General features: G+C 42.6%; 1 protein-coding gene across 1 annotated transcript in view; it reads left to right on the top strand.

Moving 5' to 3' along the window:
• Window positions 1–18,743, top strand: part of MRPS9 (mitochondrial ribosomal protein S9) — a 1,138,074-nt gene that overhangs the window by 334,645 nt on the left and 784,686 nt on the right. Inside the window, exon 4 of the mRNA XM_069636922.1 lies at window positions 8,092–8,122. Within this exon, the coding sequence (XP_069493023.1) occupies window positions 8,092–8,122 (31 nt within the window). The remainder of the gene's footprint in view (window positions 1–8,091; window positions 8,123–18,743) is intronic.

Genomic DNA, 18,743 nt, shown 5'->3' with positions numbered 1-18,743 from the left:
CGGCCATACACTTCAATCTTAACTATGCTAAAGTCCTGACCACCAGCCTAGGGACTTTGCCGCCCGCCCTCACCAGGAGTGCTAAGCAACTCACTAAGGAAAGGTTACTCCCACATCTGCGGGTTCCAGAACTTGAGCATCCATTCACTAATAATCCAGGCACCCTTGCAACCATCTACAACCTAATCTCTAAAACCATAGACACTGTTGGGTATTTTGTGTAGATTTGGGACCTAGCGGTATTTTCTTACCACCAAAAATAAAAGTAATTTAGCAATAATCACTCCTTGCATTCAGATTGGGTTTGGTATTATAGTGGTATTGTGGCTATGCATTATTTCAGTACACAGATACATTTAGTTGGTATGCATTTTGTTGTGGTATAGTGATGAGCATAATTTCTTTGTTTTATTTGTGGCCCCAACATACAAACCCCCTTTCTTTTGTTTAGACTGTTCTGGTGATCTCTAGAGGCCTCAGGCTTCTACATTATTCAAGAACACCACATTTTCATATGGAGTGCCACTTATGGCTGTTATTACTGATTTATCTACACCAGTGAGCTATGCTTCCATAAAGTATTCACAACATGTGGTATAATCACTAATTTATTTACATTAGTGAAACTATTTCCAGAGGCCTCTCTCCCTGCTGACTCATGTACGTCCAGCAGACTATAAGATTGTGTTCCACTCAGAAGTCACACACACATACACTGAGTGGAACCACGCACACAGCTATTTATAATTACTCATAGCATAACTTTTTCCACATGGGATGCTTGGCATATATTACCTAATAAACTCCCCTTTTATCAGGTGATATGGGCTAACTGTACCAGAGAAAAACAGAAGCAAATAGAAGCCTTTACACAGATTGTGATTTACATCAGTTTCATTTCAAAAATCATAAATTACCAGTTTTGCGAGGCAGTCTTTTCTAGAATAAACATAAGAGAAGCAATTGCAAAATACATGGCATTTCATTAGATTCTTTGCAACAATAAAAAAGAACAGTCATCAGTTGACTTGCATTTCTGAATGGCAACATTAGAATCCAGCTATCGCTACGCTGCCTGACTGAAATAGCTTTCATTCACACACCACATTCTCGCTTTGTGTAAGATAATTACCAGCAAAATTGTAGCAGTTCAGCACGCGAACTCTCTGGGTAGGTCGCTTTCTTTAAATGGCTCGGGGCTTCCTTTTAGAGCACCCGGCGAGGACATGCAGTTCCAATCTACACTCTTTGGTCCTCAAGCCGGTGCCAATTGACTGGAATCTCCAGCCTGTGAAGGTCAGCAGTACACTGGAACGATGCCCCTCAATCAGGCAGCCCCACAGCGACTCCCGCCAAGTCCTCACCGAAGCTGTGCAAAATGTCCACTGCCTTTCTTTCTCACCGAGATGCACCAAGAGACCTCTGTTACAGCACCTAACGTGATGCCTGCCCAATAAGAATCCACTATGTCATACCCTCCTTCTTCAAACAATAGCTCACTTTTCAGTAAGACACTTTATCCACTAATTTCCTGCTTATTCGAGTTTTGTTTCCTGAAAGCACACAAAGAGAAAGGAAAAAAAAATTCTGAATGTCTGTTTAAAATGAGTTTCAGCCTGCCTCATTTTGCACTTGGAGAACACATTATGATATTAATAAGTTATAATCATGTTAGTACTGTTAATTATATTAGTTCATTAATCCTCTAATGTGTCTCCTACAACAGAGGCATTTCAGGTGAGAAAAAATTGTGCGTTTCTAACAGTGAAAAAAAATGATGTGTTTTTTGACTGAGTAGCCTGTCTTCATTTACATATCCATATGTTACACCAGCAACACATGGCTTGCTGTACCGCATTATAGCAATACATTGATCTTATGCAGTGGTGCTGCACTCCAAAAACACGCTATATATTGATCCCAGGTAGTGGCGTAGCACTCCAAAAACACGCTAAATAATCCTACATATCCCCTCCTTTTTCTGAGAATTTTGGCCATGGTCCAAGCCACAATTTGCAGAAATCCAACTTGCTCCCTTTCTTCTTTTTAAAATGTATGCGTGTTGGGATATCTTTCTCTCCCCGTTGTAGCCACTAACATGAGCAACATCTTCATTTTTACTGATAAAACAATCAACCATCCTCCCATTATTAGGACCAGGACAGCTAAACCCACCATAGAGCGTTCCCCCCAGGTTCCCCAATTAAATCTTTCCACTTCTATTATACCCACGTTACTAACCGTAATGTTGTTCTTTCTTAGATTCATTTTCACTACGTGTTTCTCTTTATGATTCAATAAGAATTCTAGATCCGGGTCTATTGGAAAATGCATCCCTTTGAAAAAATTCAATATTTTCTACTTGGCTTTCCCAAATGTCATTCGTAACATGAAATAATGTTAACCCTCCAATCGACACAATTATATCCTTTGGAACCTGTAAGTAAAAGACATTATATTTCACCTTTTTAACCACATATGTTCCATGATTTAAGTGTACTACTGTCAGGTTTTTTTAAACAGGTGCTGATCAACCATTTACCTTTGACCATTTTAGCCTGTGCTAATTCTTCACTCCCCATATTGCTAATGATCACTTCACATCCTTCTGATATACTTGGGTCAGATTTCAAATCACAAATAGCGTCTGTAGCATCAGGAACAAACGGTTTACCTGGGCACATATAATTTTGTTCTTTAAATTTGACACACGTTTCCAAGTTTGGTATCAAGTAAACTTCAGGCTGCCATGACTTTGAGAGATAAACCCTACAGGGATGTGATCTTTTGCACTTTTCCTTCCGATCCACCCTAACAATAGATTATTTATTAATTAATGCTATTGATTATGAATATAAAAATGTTGTCTGTTTGATGGGGACCAGTCATGAATTCTTTCTCCCCAGAGGTTTTTAGCATGATTCTTTTGTCTTTTAAGCTTTTGGATGCATGTCACGGTATGTTGAGTTGGGTTTGAATGAGTGCACTATGAATGGCAAATATGTGTGAGAATGTTTTAGCCGACTTTAGGCATACGGTTGCTGCTGTTTTGCTGTATTAAAGTGATCGGCGTTTAATTATTTGTGATTGACTCACCATTGTTTAAATTGTTGGTATCACTTTCAATAAATTTTGATACACATTTTTTCAAATTGATTTGTTTCTCTGGACAATCTTTTTCTGTTGTTTTATCCCATGACTGAAATGCCACCACTTCTGGAGTCTTAATCTTAATAAATTTGTCCTCTTGCCAAAATCCCACATTGTGTACCCACTTGGTTTGATAAATAAGTTCAGGAGCTACATATGGGATGCATAGTAAGAATCCAATTTCCAACCTTCCAAGTCCACATATAATGGCATTGCATTACCCATTTCAAATTTTTTACCTGTATCACATCAATCTCCCTCCTAGTCAACCTCTCTATCATTTGATGAATAATATCCTGTGAAACAAAGTACAATGATATATGTCCTTGAATCAATTGTGAAATTGCAGTTTGAACTTCTCTCATATAATTCGTTAATAGTCTATCAACAGGACTCATTATATTCAAAATCTCACTAAGTGTTCGGTCATGCTTAATAATCAGCTTAGTTGCCCGTTGCATCACATCCGCTTGTTCATTCAATATGATCGCAGTTTCATTTATGAACCATACTTGTTCATCCACGCCCCCTCTAATCCCATGTAATGTTTTTTTGTATTTCTAGGTCAACACTCAGTTGTTGTGCTTTAGTACTCAGCGTCCCTACTGAAATGGCATTGGCTGTTGATATTGTGGTACCTATTATGCCTCCAACTATAGACATTACCAATGAGATTGCAAGCATCACTGCACCTTTTTCCTCTCCTCTTCTTAATGTCTGCTGAATTCACAAATGTTTTCTCCAATTGCATCAATATATCTCTTATTGACTGCTTAGCGTCCTCTTTTCTTATTTCCAGCCACTCTTTAGTCTGCTCAGCTTTAATTTCAGTGTTGTTAAAATGTTTTTCTGTCAAAATATCAGGATTCAATGGTATATAAATGTTCTGGAAAATCATCCTTCTATCACTCATGATGAATCCTGGTGCTTCTTCTACCGCAATACCAGATGCTGGTCCAGGTTCAATGACAACCTGTGCTTCTGAATTTTTGAAGTTCCCTCCGAACAGCAACATAATTATCCATATTGTCGGCGTCATCTTCAATGCTGATCGCTTTGCAGTATTGATCTTCGCCCCCTTCCGGGGCTTCTCCGGAATCCGTCCACGTGGGCTCCAGGACTCAATCGTCTCCCGTGGCTTCCGATCCCGGAACCAGCAATTAAATGTACGATAATATTCTAAATCAAATAGAAAATAAATAAACTAAGTACATAGCACAATACTAACTTCACCCTTTTGCCAAAAATAAAAAATGCTTTGTAAAATATTTCGCCCTTTTTCCTCTTGCTTTCTGAAATTAAACATAGGTTAAAGAGAAAACAAATATACATAAAACAGCATTCAATATTTAATACATTTTCATTTTGCACATCAACTTCATAAATTTCAGCTTCCATTTTTTATATATATATATTTACATATATTACAGTGTTTATGTGCCATTATTATAATCAACCATCTTTATTTAACTTCTCTGCCACTACTATTGACTAGACCCATTTACTTTACCTTTTTATGTTCAAGGGACTTTATCTGTTTCTACATGCTCAAGTTGTTTAATCTCATGTTTGGGGTAACATGGTTTAATTTGATTCACGTGAACAAACTGTTCTGTTGCTGTTTCGCCTTCAGTCTTCAAAATTTTATAGACCACAGGATAGCCTTATCTATAATTCGATATGGCCCCTGCCAGGCTGCTAGAAATGTGGAATTTTTCTGTTTACCTTTTCCAAAATGAAATTTATACACCTGATCGCCCACACAATATTCCTTTACTGATGTCTTTTTATCATAATATGACTTTGCACTGTCAGCAGCTCTTTCTAAATTTTTCTGTACAAAAGCAAATGCATGTTGTAAATGCTTCCTCAGTTCATCAATGTATTCATGAACTGTGGATGCGCTCACAAGTGTTTGCTCATGTGTCCTGAATGGCAGGTGTTGTGGTAACACCATTTTCCTACCTGTTAAAACTTCATGAAGGCTAATACCTGTTGCTTTGGCAGGAGTTGATCTGATTGCCATCAGAACCAAAGGTAAGCGTAAATCCCAGCTGGAACCGGCTTCTGCCACAAATTTCTTTAAAATGTCCACAACAGACCTATTGCTGCGTTCAATTCCACCTGAAGACGCCGCCCGATATGCGATATGTAGCTTTCTCTTCACACCCAGTATTTGCCATAACTTACTCATTAGAGCACTTGTAAAATGACTTCCTCTGTCTGATTCTATTCTTTGTGGCAACCCAAACCTTGAAAACACATGGTTCACCAGCAATGTGGCTGCTGTTTGCGCACTACAATCTGGTGCAGGATTACACTCAATCCAATTCGACATCAAACACACCACACTTATAATATAACGGTTCCCCCTGCTCGACCTCTTTATAGGCCCTACATAGTCTATTTGCAAATCTGACCATGGAAGAGTTAGGCCTCTTTTCATTAATGGAGCTCTATGCATTGGTGAAGCAGGTTTAAATTGGACACATACTAGACATCCTCTAGTATATAATTCTACATCTTGGGACATATGTGGCCAATAAGCATAATCTTTTAGTATTTCCATTGTTTTCTGTGAGCCTCTGTGGCCTGCAGTTATAGCATCATGTGCATGATGTAGCATTAACCCTCTGAATGAAAGGGGTACCACCCACTGTATCTGTCCTGTTATGGACTCTCTAATCATGAGTCCATCTTGTAGTCTTATTCGTTTTTTATTCTTTAATAAAACCCTCAACTCTTCTTTTCCCATACAATCATTTTCTGTTAAAGGGTTTTGTTCAGGATCTATCAAATGATTATAATAGGTTCCCATAATTCGATCATTCTTTTGTGCCTCAATCAGATCTTGGTCTGGTGTATCATAACTCCACTGTACCACTGGTTGATCTGTCTCCTTTGGTGCTTTAGAACGTGTTTCTGCATCAATTTGTATTTCACCCAGTAAATGTTCAATAGGTAGCAATTCTCCCATCACAGCCCCAATTTTAGCCAGGTGATCTGCCTTATCATTTCCCTCCTTATCCTCTCGTGGAGTTTTTAAATGCCCACGAATGTTCCTCCAGTATATTGTTAAATCATTTTCTGACACCAATTTGTCTATGGCTTGTATCATTTTTCCATGTTTAAGTGGCTTTGTAATTTTGAAAGGCATACATTTGTTTTCCTAAATTGATTAGCAAAGTTTGCTTATTAAAATGTTCTTGATTAGCAAACAACCCCATTTGATTAGCAGTATTGTACTACTTTTTTAATGTGACCACAAGGTTTGTCCCCAAGACACAAAATGAGCATCAATACAGCATTTGTGTGTACCTCTGTAGTAATACATTAGTGAGATGAGCTACGTCTTCTCAAATTCCATGAGACCTGCAGATCGAGTAACTTTGTTTACCCACTCGACCTAAGAGAAATGCACTTCACCCATGGCAACGGATGAAAAGAAAATGTAAATGTCCCTTCTGTAAAATGGCGCATGTCCCCACAAATCCACTTTGTTTGGCACACTGCTGCCACCCAGAGGCCAGCCGTTCACAGTGACTTTTATTTGAAATGTATTGCAAAGTAAACGTTAAATGTTTCAAACATCCCCTGCAAATGGTACTCGCCCTCCATAAAATCTACTCGACTATGCAAGTACGTTTTGCGAACCCTGTATGAGTGTCTGTAAAATGTGAAAGGTTACCTGAATGAATGGACACAAATACATAGATACGATAAAAAAGGCTCCAAAAACAGATTGGCCAGCTCTCTCCCACAGGTTATAATATGTAATGCAATCAAAATCTGAGCAAAGCGAGCTCTGGATGGAAGCTACCTACAGTTTATGGTATTGCAGTAGATCTGTAGATGTACGGACTGGATGGAATTATTGATCACTACTTTGTGTAAACTTCTAGTTCGCTTTGTGTATTTATTATGCAAGAGGAAAGAAGGTATGAGAATAAGAGACTAAGCAGAAAGGATGGCGTAGCAGGCAGAGAACTGGGCAAACTGTGTGGAATATTGTAGTTTACGGCCATCTCGCTCTCATGGTAGCTGGTATAAAGCAACAAGTTTATGAGAGGGAATGTCAAGGTGTATGGGATCAGCTCATGCTTTGAGAACCAGTTTCACAGATGAATTCAACCACAAGTAACAGAACTGGTTTTGCCATCAAAAGCATTTGTCTGTGTGATCATGTACACTTTCAAAAATGTTCACTTGTCAATGTGATGCATCTTCCCCAACAAAATGAAATATAGTTGACACTATGAGATTTAGATACACTGACCTACGTTTTACTGTAAAGCATGGAGACAATGCAGTATTCTTTACAGTAGCAATACTTTAATTATGTATTATATAACAACTTACATTTTTAGGGATGGAATTTCAGGACTTTCTTTAAAAAAAAATAGTTAACACATACTGGTCTTTCCCAGGCAGGATATAGTTAGCTTAATAAAAGTAACATCCTGATTACTTATGGTTTGTAATTATTTGAAAAAGAAAAACAATATTGCCTAGCATTCCCACACAGGCCTTTGGCACTTAAGAGTGGAGGAGACGAGTATTGCTGCACTCTCTGCATTAGACCTGTTGAACTAGCAGTGAACCGAGAAAAGAGGGTGGCGGGAGCGCTGTGGGCAAAAGAGGAATGCAGGGTGAGCTGTGTTTTCATTGAGCAGGATAACTGAAGTAACTATTTTTGCTACACATTTGTCAATTTAATTAGCAAACCTACAAAAATTGTATAGCAAATTGCTATGTGACACTGCTCATTTTATGCCTTGTTTTCCCACTGTTAATAATGTAATGCCTGATTTGAACTGCGTTCATAGTATGAAGGGGAGTTCTTCTGTTCCGTCAACTGTCTCCCAGTTTTTGTTGCAATTATGTTGACCATTTAAATAGTGTCTCCTTTCAACTTGACATACTTGTTTTTATTTTTTTCAGCACCCAACAGAAATCTTTCCCAAGCAAAGAGGTAAGGAATAACATTTGTTGTTGACCGCCTACAGCTGATGTCCTTTTGTTTTTTATCTCTGTGTTTTTTTCATTTTCATTTCCTTGTAAGTAATTCAAGTGCAGTTTTTGGGAAACATCCCACTTGCATTGATGGCAACTGATTTGCCTGTAATTTGTAGAAATGTATTATTATGCTTAAATCTAATTTTGCTTGCCGTTTATTAGGCAAAAATTGTAATATTTTGGTACTCGATTATCAGTGTCTTAGAGCAATAATTTTAGGTCTGGTTGTATGAATTGCAGCTGACAAGCCTTTGAACATGCTTGAGTCATTGGAGATAGATGCAGACAATGAGAAAATGGCAGGACTGGGAGAAAGTCTGACTTGTTTTATACCAGCATCCTGTACCTCTACTTCCTGTATCTGTACCACTCCTGAACGTCCCCTCAACATCTTTGTGTCTGCATACTGGATTGATCTTTGTTGCACCGTGATTGTATCATGTGTTCCTAGAGTGTAATTTCCCTTGTCCACCAAACGAATTGGTCCTTCCTCTTGGTAAGGGATGGAATCAAAGTTCCTCTGATCCTCTTGGATCTTTGTCGTTTTCCAAAACAGTATCTTCAATGGCTGTATAAACCTCTCCTTCCACTCCAGTATATAGTACCCTACCCAACACACTAGCCAGCTTTTCAGACACTAGTTTGTCTCTATTCAAGCATAATTCACACCTTGGCATCTCTTTTGGTACCAGAGTACTGTTTTTTAAGATGGAATTAATTCACATGGGCTTCTATTGCTTCCGACTGCCTGCAGGCCAAATACTTGTCAGTGGACTGTCCCAGTAAGTAGTGATTTGTGTTTCTGCAGGCTAAGCACATAACTTGCTTTTGTCAAAAATGGAATTCCTTTTAGGGGAAATGGTCAATGTTTTGCTCTGCGCTGAAAAAGTCTTCAGGACTCTGCCTCTAAAGAGCTACAGGGATGCTCCTGAAAGCCGCAAATTATTTTACACAGTTGCCCATCCCTGGTATCACGTTATTCTGGCCAAACCTGATTGTTTGTGGTAAGGATGCACACTGTCTCCAGGTCATTCGCTCATGTGAATGCTTCTTAGAAGGGACCACAATGTTTTTCTGTCCTTTCGCCAGGCTGTGTGAAGGTGCCCATGTAGCCTAACAGTGGGCTTTGCCTCAAAGACTCGTGTCTCCCTAATGTCAGGCACACTGCAGAGGTGGCACGTAACCTAAAGCAACATTCACTCCAATATGCCTCTCATACTTCTATCTGGGTCTGGTGTTTGTCCATCGTGAAAACCAAGGTGGGTCTTGTGGTGATAATTAAGCCTAAGCCGCCTTCAGGTAGGGACAAGAACTAGAAACATGCATCATACCAATGATAGACTTGGCTAGAGCCTTCAATACCACAGGTGGATTATACAGACTACAGGACAAGCCATGCTACTGGGATTTCCCACGAGAGACTATGTAGCACCCCGATGTCAAAACCATTTTGAAGTGCAAGAAGATGCCTGTGTGCAGCTCCTGTATGTATCCCTTTGGGCTCTTTCTGGATTACCATAATGTTCCAGTACCCTAAATGTAGGAAGACCAAATATGCCTCACATCCCTCCAGGGAGAACATCAGACTCTTTCTAACCCTTTTGGGTGGTGTATTTTGTTCAGTGATTTGCCTTGGTACCGGATTTCCTTGACATTTCCTTAGTCTTGAGGTTGAGGGAGAGACCCATAAACTGCTAGAAATGCTCTGGCAACGGCCCCCCTCCTCAGTGATTTTATGCTAGGTGCTGCTTTGCTGGGTTCCCAACCATTGGCAACCCCCACATATTGGGGGTTCATTCAGACTTCATTTTCTACCGTCACTTGCTAATTCGCAACCAAGCTACATGGAATGTCCTGTACTTCCCTCCTGGGATTCCTTCCACTCCATAACATACAGTGATTCCGCAACACCTGGTGCCCTTGCTGCACTTAAAAAATTGGATACCCTTAACTTGTATGTATATGTAGATATGGTAGCAAAACCCCCTACATCTATCACAATTCTCTCCAATATGATTACAGTATGTTCTTTTTAATTGCATATCTTAGTCCCATCCCCCGGTGTAATGACGTAACGCAATCACACATCATATGTTGTGAGTGTTCAGGAATCTTGATCTATCAAGATTTAAATAACTGCATGAAACAATTCATTTTCCATTCCAGATAACTTCTACACCCATTAGTGACTTGCGATAAGACTTCAAAAACCCCATAATTCCAAAATCGGGATATGACTGAACACAAATTGCTTGTACACTGAGTGTAATAAAGATTTGTTGAGCTGGGGATACATGCAGCTTCTGTGTATTAGGCATCCCTCAGTAAGCAGAGCTACCTCTGGACAACGAAGAGCTAACATGTATAGCCTGCTGCTAATATAACTTCTACCAGATACAAGTGCACTATGGTGGCATTTCTGCATTTCTCTGGTCTGCGAAAAGCCACACTCTGGACTTTTGACGTGCGATACAGGCTGCATTCTTCGGAAGAGGAGGCCCTATCATCTTGTCTGCCCGCTCCTCCACGGTGGTGGCTGCAGCCACTTTACAGTCCTGGCCTGCGGCATCCTCTTCTACGAACGCTACTCGGGTCCTGGGGTAAGAGGACAAGCTCCTCGACTCCCTTGGGAGGAAGATTTTCGCTAACTCGGCCCTGCAGCTCCGGCAGGCCATTGCAGAACTGGTATTAGCGGGGGCGAATATGAAGATGTGGAAAGGTCTGTCGGAGTTCGAGGAGTTCATTCCGGTCAAGAAGCTGGAAGACTTTAAGGCGGGATTGTCCGATGCCAGGATCTGCTGGAGGCCGCGGCTCATTACATCGACACTTCGGCTCGGGGCCTTATGCTGGGATTTGATACCGCTCGACAGGCGTGGTTGCATGTCACCAAGTTCTCAAAGGAGGTGCAGGACAAGGTGTTGGACCTGCCGTTTGATAGCAAGGAGCTTTTCCATTCTACAATGGATGTGGAGCTGACCAAAACGAAGGACAGCACCCAGACAGCTAAGTCCTTGTCCGTCCTGGTTAAAACGCCTTTTAGAACCCAGAAACTGTTGTCGCAAAGCCGGCCTTCCTCTGGTTTCAGGGGTTTTCTAGACCAGAAATCCCACGGAGTGGATACCCCTTTGGGAAATTCCCGCCGGAGGCAGCAACGGACTCGGTTTTTCTCCTGCTTCTCAGCCGCCTCCTCATGTTCAAGTGGTAACACCACTGAAAAGCCTGCCAAATGAGGGTTCACCACGCTTGCACGAGACCCCGGTGGGAGGACGCATTGCGTCTCATTGGGAGGCGTGATAGACCATCACCAAGGACAGGTGGGTCTTGTCAGTCGCTCGGGCAGGCTTCCGCTTACCCTTACCTCCTGCCCCACCCTTCAACTCTCCTTTCCAGCAGTCTGGGTCGTCCTCCCTAAAAGCTGAGGTTCAGAAACTGCTGGACCTCAGAGCTGTGGAACCCGTTCCCCTTGTGGAACGAAGGGAGTGCTTCTACTCCCCGCGGTTTATGGTGCCCAAACCCAACCAGGCTGGCCTGCGCACCATCCTAGACCTTTCCCAGTTCAATCTTCTCCTAACCCAAGAGAAATTCAAGATGATCACACCCGGCCAGATACGGTCCTCCTTGCAGATGGGCATTTGGCTTAGCATGGTGGACCTTCAGGATGCGTGCATGCATATTCTGATCTGGAATCCACACGGGAGATCTCTGTTTCTCTGTGGGAGAGGAGCACTTTCAGTTTCGAGTGCTTCCTTTTGGCCTCAGCTCGGTGCCACGTGTTTTCACGAAGATGTCTGTGATTGCGACCTCCGTCTGCAGAGTATCCATGTGTATCCGTATTTGGACGTCTGGCTCTTACACAGCTCTTGCCCGTTGAAAGCCGCCTGCAATCTTCAGTCTCTCCTCCAGCTCCTGTTCCACCTAGGGCTGTCGGCGAACTGGCGGAAATCTTCCATGACGCTCTCTCAGGACTTGAATTTCCTGGGTTTTCGCTGGAACACGATCGACTGCAGAGTGTACCTGACCGGGGACAGAATGGCGGATCCGGTGGCCACGTGTCAGATGTTTGTGCAGTCGGAGAGCATGTCGGCCTGGTGGTTCCAGAGGCTTCTGGGCCTCATGGCCTCGTGCGTATTGGCTCTTCCTCTTGCTCATCTCAAGATGAGGCAGACTCAGATGGCTCTTCGGAATTCTTGGCGTCAGACTGTGGATCCGGACTCCAAGTTGATAATGATTCCGGCTTCCATGAGAGCGGACCTGGAGTGGTGGTCATCTCTCAGCAACCTGTCGGTGGGGGTGGGTTTTCAGGACCCAGCCCCTATGGTGACGGTCACTACAGACTCCTCCCTTCTAGGGTGGGGTGCAACGTTGGATCTTCTTCAGGTCTCAGATCTTTGGTCGCCTCAGTACAAGCTCCTCCATATAAATCATCTGGAGCTTCTGGCGATCTTCCTAGCGCTCAAGGCGTTCAGACCGATCACTGCCAACAAAGTGGTCTGTATCCGCACAGACAATGCGGTGTCAATGTATTAGATCAACAAGCAAGGGGACACCAAGTCTCCCCCTCTCATGGACCTGTCCATCCAGATGTGGGAGTGGGTGATTCGTCATGGTGTCTGGCCAGTTGCAGTACACATTATGGATCCTCATGGATTTTCCTGCGTTGGGGCACTCCGGATGCCGACCTCTTCGCGACAGCGGCAAACAAGAAACTTCCTCTGTATGCCTCCAGAAACTGGCTGAGAGCCTCCTCTCTGGGGAATGCTCTCGAGATTCCATGGCACAACATGAGGGCTTATGCTTTCCCGCCTCTGCCTCTGATTCATCGGACGATTTGCAAGCTGAAGAACACAGTGAACTGTTCCCTTCTACTCATAGCCCTATGGTGGCCGGCCAGGTTTTGGTTCTCAGAACTTCAACACCTGTCGGTGTATCCACCGATCAGGTTACCGGTGAACCCCGATCTTCTTCACCGGGGGGGGGGAATCAACAGCTGTGGCACCCCTCCCCACAATCGTTCAGCTTGGTGGCATGATGCCTGAGTTCAGGTCTTTAGAACATCTTAGCCTGTCTGCGGATAACATGCGTATTATTCAGGCAGCCAGGAAACTCTCGACTAGGTCCCAGTACAGAAGCAAATGGCTCAGGTTCTGTCATTGGTGTTTACACAAACAATTGGACCCAAGGGCGGCTACGATTGTCACAGTACTGTCTTTTGTATCCCACCTAGCAGAGTCGGGAATTCACGTTCTGTCATGCAGAACTTATCTTTCGTCGGTATCTGCCTATCTACGGACCAATGCTCTTACTCTCTGTCTAATCCAGTGGTTAAGAGACATTTCGCAGGCTTGACGCGCCTTTATCCCCCGATTCGTAGTCCGCACCCTTCGTGGGATCTAAATGTGGTCCTTACAGCGTTGTGCCATAAACCCTTCGAACCAATGGCCACAGTGGACCTCAAGCACCTTTCGCGGAAGGTGTCCTTTTTGGTTGCCGTTACCTCAGCAAGGCGTGTGAGTGAGCTCCATGCTTTGTCGGTGGAGCATCCCTTCTTGGTTTTTCACAATAAGGTGGTTCTACGGACAAACCCTTCTTTCCTGCTGAAGGTGGTCTCTGATTTCCATCTATGGACTATGGACTAGGAGTAAGGTGGTCACAATTTGCACCCAAGTTGTGTTCCAGTGCAATGTTGTTCTCCAACAAGACCTTTCACCCGTTGGACTGAAGGGTAAAATACAATTTCTTTTCATCAATTGACCATTGTACCATGCCACTTGTGTATTCCTTTTAGCAAAAAGGGTCAGATCTGGCCTACCGGTTTCAGTGGTGTCAATATTTCTCCCACTTTATTCAGGGCCACAACATGCGTTAAGATGCTGCCAAAAAAGAGTTCCAATGGTGTCTATACAAATTCACCCCACCTTCAGATGGTGGCCACCCATGATCCTTTTCATACCCGCAAACAGACTTCTCCTATCCCCTCACCCTAGACGAGTTGGGGTCATTGGCTGCCATGATGTGCAGTCAAGTGGCAGCGTGTCGACAGCAGTGAAGCAAAGCATGGCACTGTTGCACACAGCAAGTTTGGGGAGTGCGAGGATCATGGTGGTGCATCAGATGAGGAGGTAGCAAAATCCTGGGCACAATGGCAGGGAGCAGCTTGATATAACTGTGTTGGAGTGAGACCGCCTGTGCTTGTAGGAAGGTCATTATGGAGCGCTAGGAGAGCGCTCTAACACCCCATTGATACGCCTCATTTTACCTCTGGAATTAATATTGGCTATTACTGGCATCCAGGAAGAACCTACGGCTGTGGTTTGGTTCACAGCTTCCCCATAGATCTACAGGTCAGACTGCCATTGCGGGTAAAACAGGCTTGGTGTAAGCCTCAGATATGACAAGAGGCTGGGAAGAAGCACAGGCCCATGGATTCCTTCACGTGCACGCCAGCGAAAGACGCTATGGTGGAGCCTTCTACGCAGAATCCTCCAATATGTGATCCAATGTCTATGGCTCAAATGAAGCCCTTCATGGCTACAATGCAAAGTGGCTTTGCATCCGTCAGTACTAAGATGCATGATATTATGACTAATATAAGTTTTCTGCAAAGTAAATTAGAGAGCAGACCTACTATTACTGCTGCCAAAACTCGGATTATTGACCTGGATGACAAGGTGAAACGACATGATCGTGAGTTGGGGGAGGTAAAGAAGGTATTGGTGACAGTGTGTGCGAAGTGTGAGGATCTTGAATCCAGGTAGTGTCAAAACAATATATTGTTGGGGGGGGGGGGCAGAAAAAGCAGCAACGGATCCCCTGAAACAGTTTGAGGATCTGTTAGTGTCTGTTTATTAGATGAAATGTAATTATCTGCATGGTGCAGACAACCCATGTGCATTGATCCCGACCCCGAAACCTGGTACACTGTGGCATGCAATTATTGCAAGAATACTGAACTATAGAGACCGGGATCAAATTTTGCAGTTAGTCAGAGACCCTACACTTTGGATCAAACCGACTTTTCATATATCCAGCCTTTTCAGCCAGTGTTCAGGCAGCGAGAAGATCTATGATCCAGTCAAACATCTACTGCGCGAACATCAAATGCAGTATGCAATGCTGTTCCCATCTAAACTTAGTATATAGCATGGAGGCCGTGAACACGTTTTTGAAAATCCTTTTGATTAGTGTAGCCAATTATGTTAGAAAATGTCACTTATTAATTTTTGTAACTGCAAATCTTGCGGTTTTGCACCTTATAATCCTCTACACGATGTCGGCTTGTGGAGTTTTTGTTATTTCGCTCGACTTGAGGCCGACACTTTGTTTTTGAATAAAGTGAATACAACTGTTTTTTCTTGAACCTGTCACACACACTTCCTTATTTTGGTTAATGGACTGGTTTTGGATATTAATACATTTGGTGACCACAAAGGAACTGCAGTGCCCTCAGCGGACCGAGGGCTGCTCGTCGCACACCTATGTTGGCCTGCTGAGATCGAGATCTGTGCGCACAAATAAGGTGAGCAAGCGCAGAGTTCTGTGAAGGCCCGCGCAATCCCGCAAAGCCTGGTGAGGCAGGCAGTTGTGAGAAGAAGCTTGGCATCGTGGACCTCAGAGAAGCTTAGAGCGTGAGTGTCCCAGTGAATGAAAAACACAGCCAGGTAGGACAGTGTGGGTTTATTATTGTGGGAGAGGAAAAGTTGAGTTGAAAAGAATACTCCCAGTAAATGGGAAGACCACGTGGTATATAGCATGCTAAAAATGAAATATCCTCTGTAAGAGGAAGGGCAGTGCTGCATAGATTATAGGGTGTATTCTAAAGAAGTGTGGCTTTTTCTCTCCGTCCCGGGAAAGGGGGCGTAAGGAAGTGTGGATACCCTTGCACTATAGACGCAGAGGAAGTGTGGTTTTCCCTTCCATCCCAGATAAGGGGGCATGAGGAGGGGTGGATACCCTTATTATAAAAGCAGAGGAAGTGGTACCATTGAATTGTGTTATTATTGATAAATGTGTGTTGTATAACATGTGAAAGTACATTGTAGGGTGTGGTTTATTGGTAGGCTGGAAAGTAATTGGAGATAAAGATGTTGGTGTGATATGTATGATGTGTATATTAACAAGTGATTTTGTAATGAATATTAAAAGTTGTTAAATATATTGAAAACATATCTGGGCCACTTATTTTTACATATCTAGACTAGCTGTTTTTGTTCACTGACAGTGAGAATTTGAAACATTGAAAAGGTGGTATATATCTAGACATTAACCTTCTTGATGGTTCTTAAAGTACTTTCCTTGATCTCAGCTGATGGTGCACATACATGGGCTAATATGCAGGCCTCAAACACACAATTCATTTGTGTACATGATGATCAACTCTGTTATTGTCATTTTGTGGTGATGATGTTTCTTTCCTCCTTACTGCAGTTTCCCTGTATGTGCCTTAGATGTCTATGCGTTGTGGCTCTGCATATTTATTGTTAGTACTAGCACTAACGTTTGTACTAATGTGTGTAGTGAGTCTTGTAGTGCAAGCTATTAATTCCAATTTTAAAGTTAGTCAACATTCTGATAGGTTTGCATTTATTATTTTACTGCCCACCACCAATGTAGCAGCTGTAGAGTCCACGGACAGAAGGCAGCATTCATAAATCTCACTAACACATGGGAGAACAAAACATTTTATACTAGTCCACCAGCAAACTCATATACATAAAATAACATTAGGTACATTTACTAAACCCAAATATACCTTTTTCTACGTAATGATAATTTGAAAATGTAAAACTTATTTTTTTCATTTAGCACACACCATAATGGAATGCACCAAACACAAACAATAACTGTACACCTCATATGATCACCTGAGTACAACTCTGCATACAGACTCACATACACCAGGTGCTTATTTTAAAATAAGCTCTTACTAAGTAGTAAGTACACTGTATTTATTTCTCCATTATGACCATTCATTATATGAACAATTCTTATAAGCAAATATCACTTTACTTTTATTTTTACAGAAATGGCAAACACATTTGAGTGGTTAGCAGAACATTTCCCAAAAGAAGAAATGAGTGATAACCTCTCTAATGGTATACAATACATCGTTAAATATAAATTATGTAATTTGTACAGACCTCACTGAAATAAATCTTTTTTTCTTATAGTACGTAGTTTTCATGAAGAAACACCCCAATTTAATTATGCAGATTCACAAAGAGAAGCCCTATGCCCACATAATCAAATCATGGTGTCTGTAAAATTGGATGAAATCCGTAATGGCTTTAAGGAATTTTTTTTAAAAACCTATCTTTATTGGCATTTTTCACACAACTTTCCCCGCCTCCCTCCCTAAGCCACCCTCGCCATCCACCACCACCACCGCCCCAATCTCCGCCGGGTTCTGCATAGTTTGGTCTGTGATGCATAATGCACGTTCAGTTTGTTGACAGTGTAGGGGTACTGGCATGTTCCTTTGGTCAGTTTATGTCCAATACCCTGACATTTGGTGGTTACTATTGTTGCACAAAGTCACTTTTCAAGAAATCAATAACCGCTCCCCAATCATTCCGGAATTTCTCTGTGTCCCCTTGAATCAGAAATGTGATCCACAATATCCCACAGTTTGCAAAGCCAACATGTCGCCGTGGGTGGATCTTTTTGTTTCCAATTTTTTACAAGAACGAGCCAGGTCGATGTTAGTAAAGTCACCATGGCTCTTTTTTGTGGCTTTGAAATAGTATGTTGTTCTGGGTCAAATAGTCCAAATACATTCTCACCTAATGTGCGAGGTTTTGCTTCTGGTACCATTTTCTACAGATGACCCTATATCCCCTCCCAGAAGCCCTTGATCTTGGGGCACCCCCACCAAATAGGTCTCCAGTCCCTGATCCCCTTACAACTCCTCCAGCATTCCTGAGAAGCCGAGTCATACATTTTGTGTAGTCTGCTGGGGTGTAGTGCCATTGTAGCATTATTTTATACCATGCTTATCGCAATTGTATTGACCTAGTTAATTTCGGGATGTTCCTCCATAGCCCCGCCCCATAGCCCTCCGGATCTCTTCCCCCCAACGTATCCTCTCAGGCTATTTGATCTGGCCAAATCTTACGGTCCAAGCACTTCTGGAGTTGCTGCCTGGCAGATATCCCTTTGCCATAACCAGTGCCTCAGCTGCACGTATTTGTATCTATTTCACTTAGCCCTCTGTGTGTCTTTCTGTCCTCAAACATTGCTATTTCCCTCTCCCCAACCATGTCTCTAATCTTCACACACCCGCATTCCCTCCACCAACTAAATGTACCCTTTACCATACCCGGGGTGAAATTGGGGTTTTTGAACATAGGAGTAAATGGGGTTGGGATAGTCGATAGATGCCCCTTTTTGGTCCACCTGTCCAGGATATTGCATGTCGTACAGAGCGCTTTACTGTGTCTGGCGCTCTGGGGCCAAGAAGCCACAACAGCCCAACTAATGGACATCCTGCAACCGCTCTATCTATCCGTTCCCAGACCTTATCTTTGCTATTCGAGAACCGTTCCCGCACTGCTCTCAATTGGGCGGCCTCAGAATATGTA

This window comes from Ambystoma mexicanum, chromosome 7p, assembly GCF_040938575.1.
Source record: "Ambystoma mexicanum isolate Mex_15411 chromosome 7p, UKY_AmexF1_1, whole genome shotgun sequence".
Lineage (NCBI taxonomy): Eukaryota > Metazoa > Chordata > Amphibia > Caudata > Ambystomatidae > Ambystoma > Ambystoma mexicanum.
This window is presented reverse-complemented; position numbering and strand designations above follow the sequence as displayed.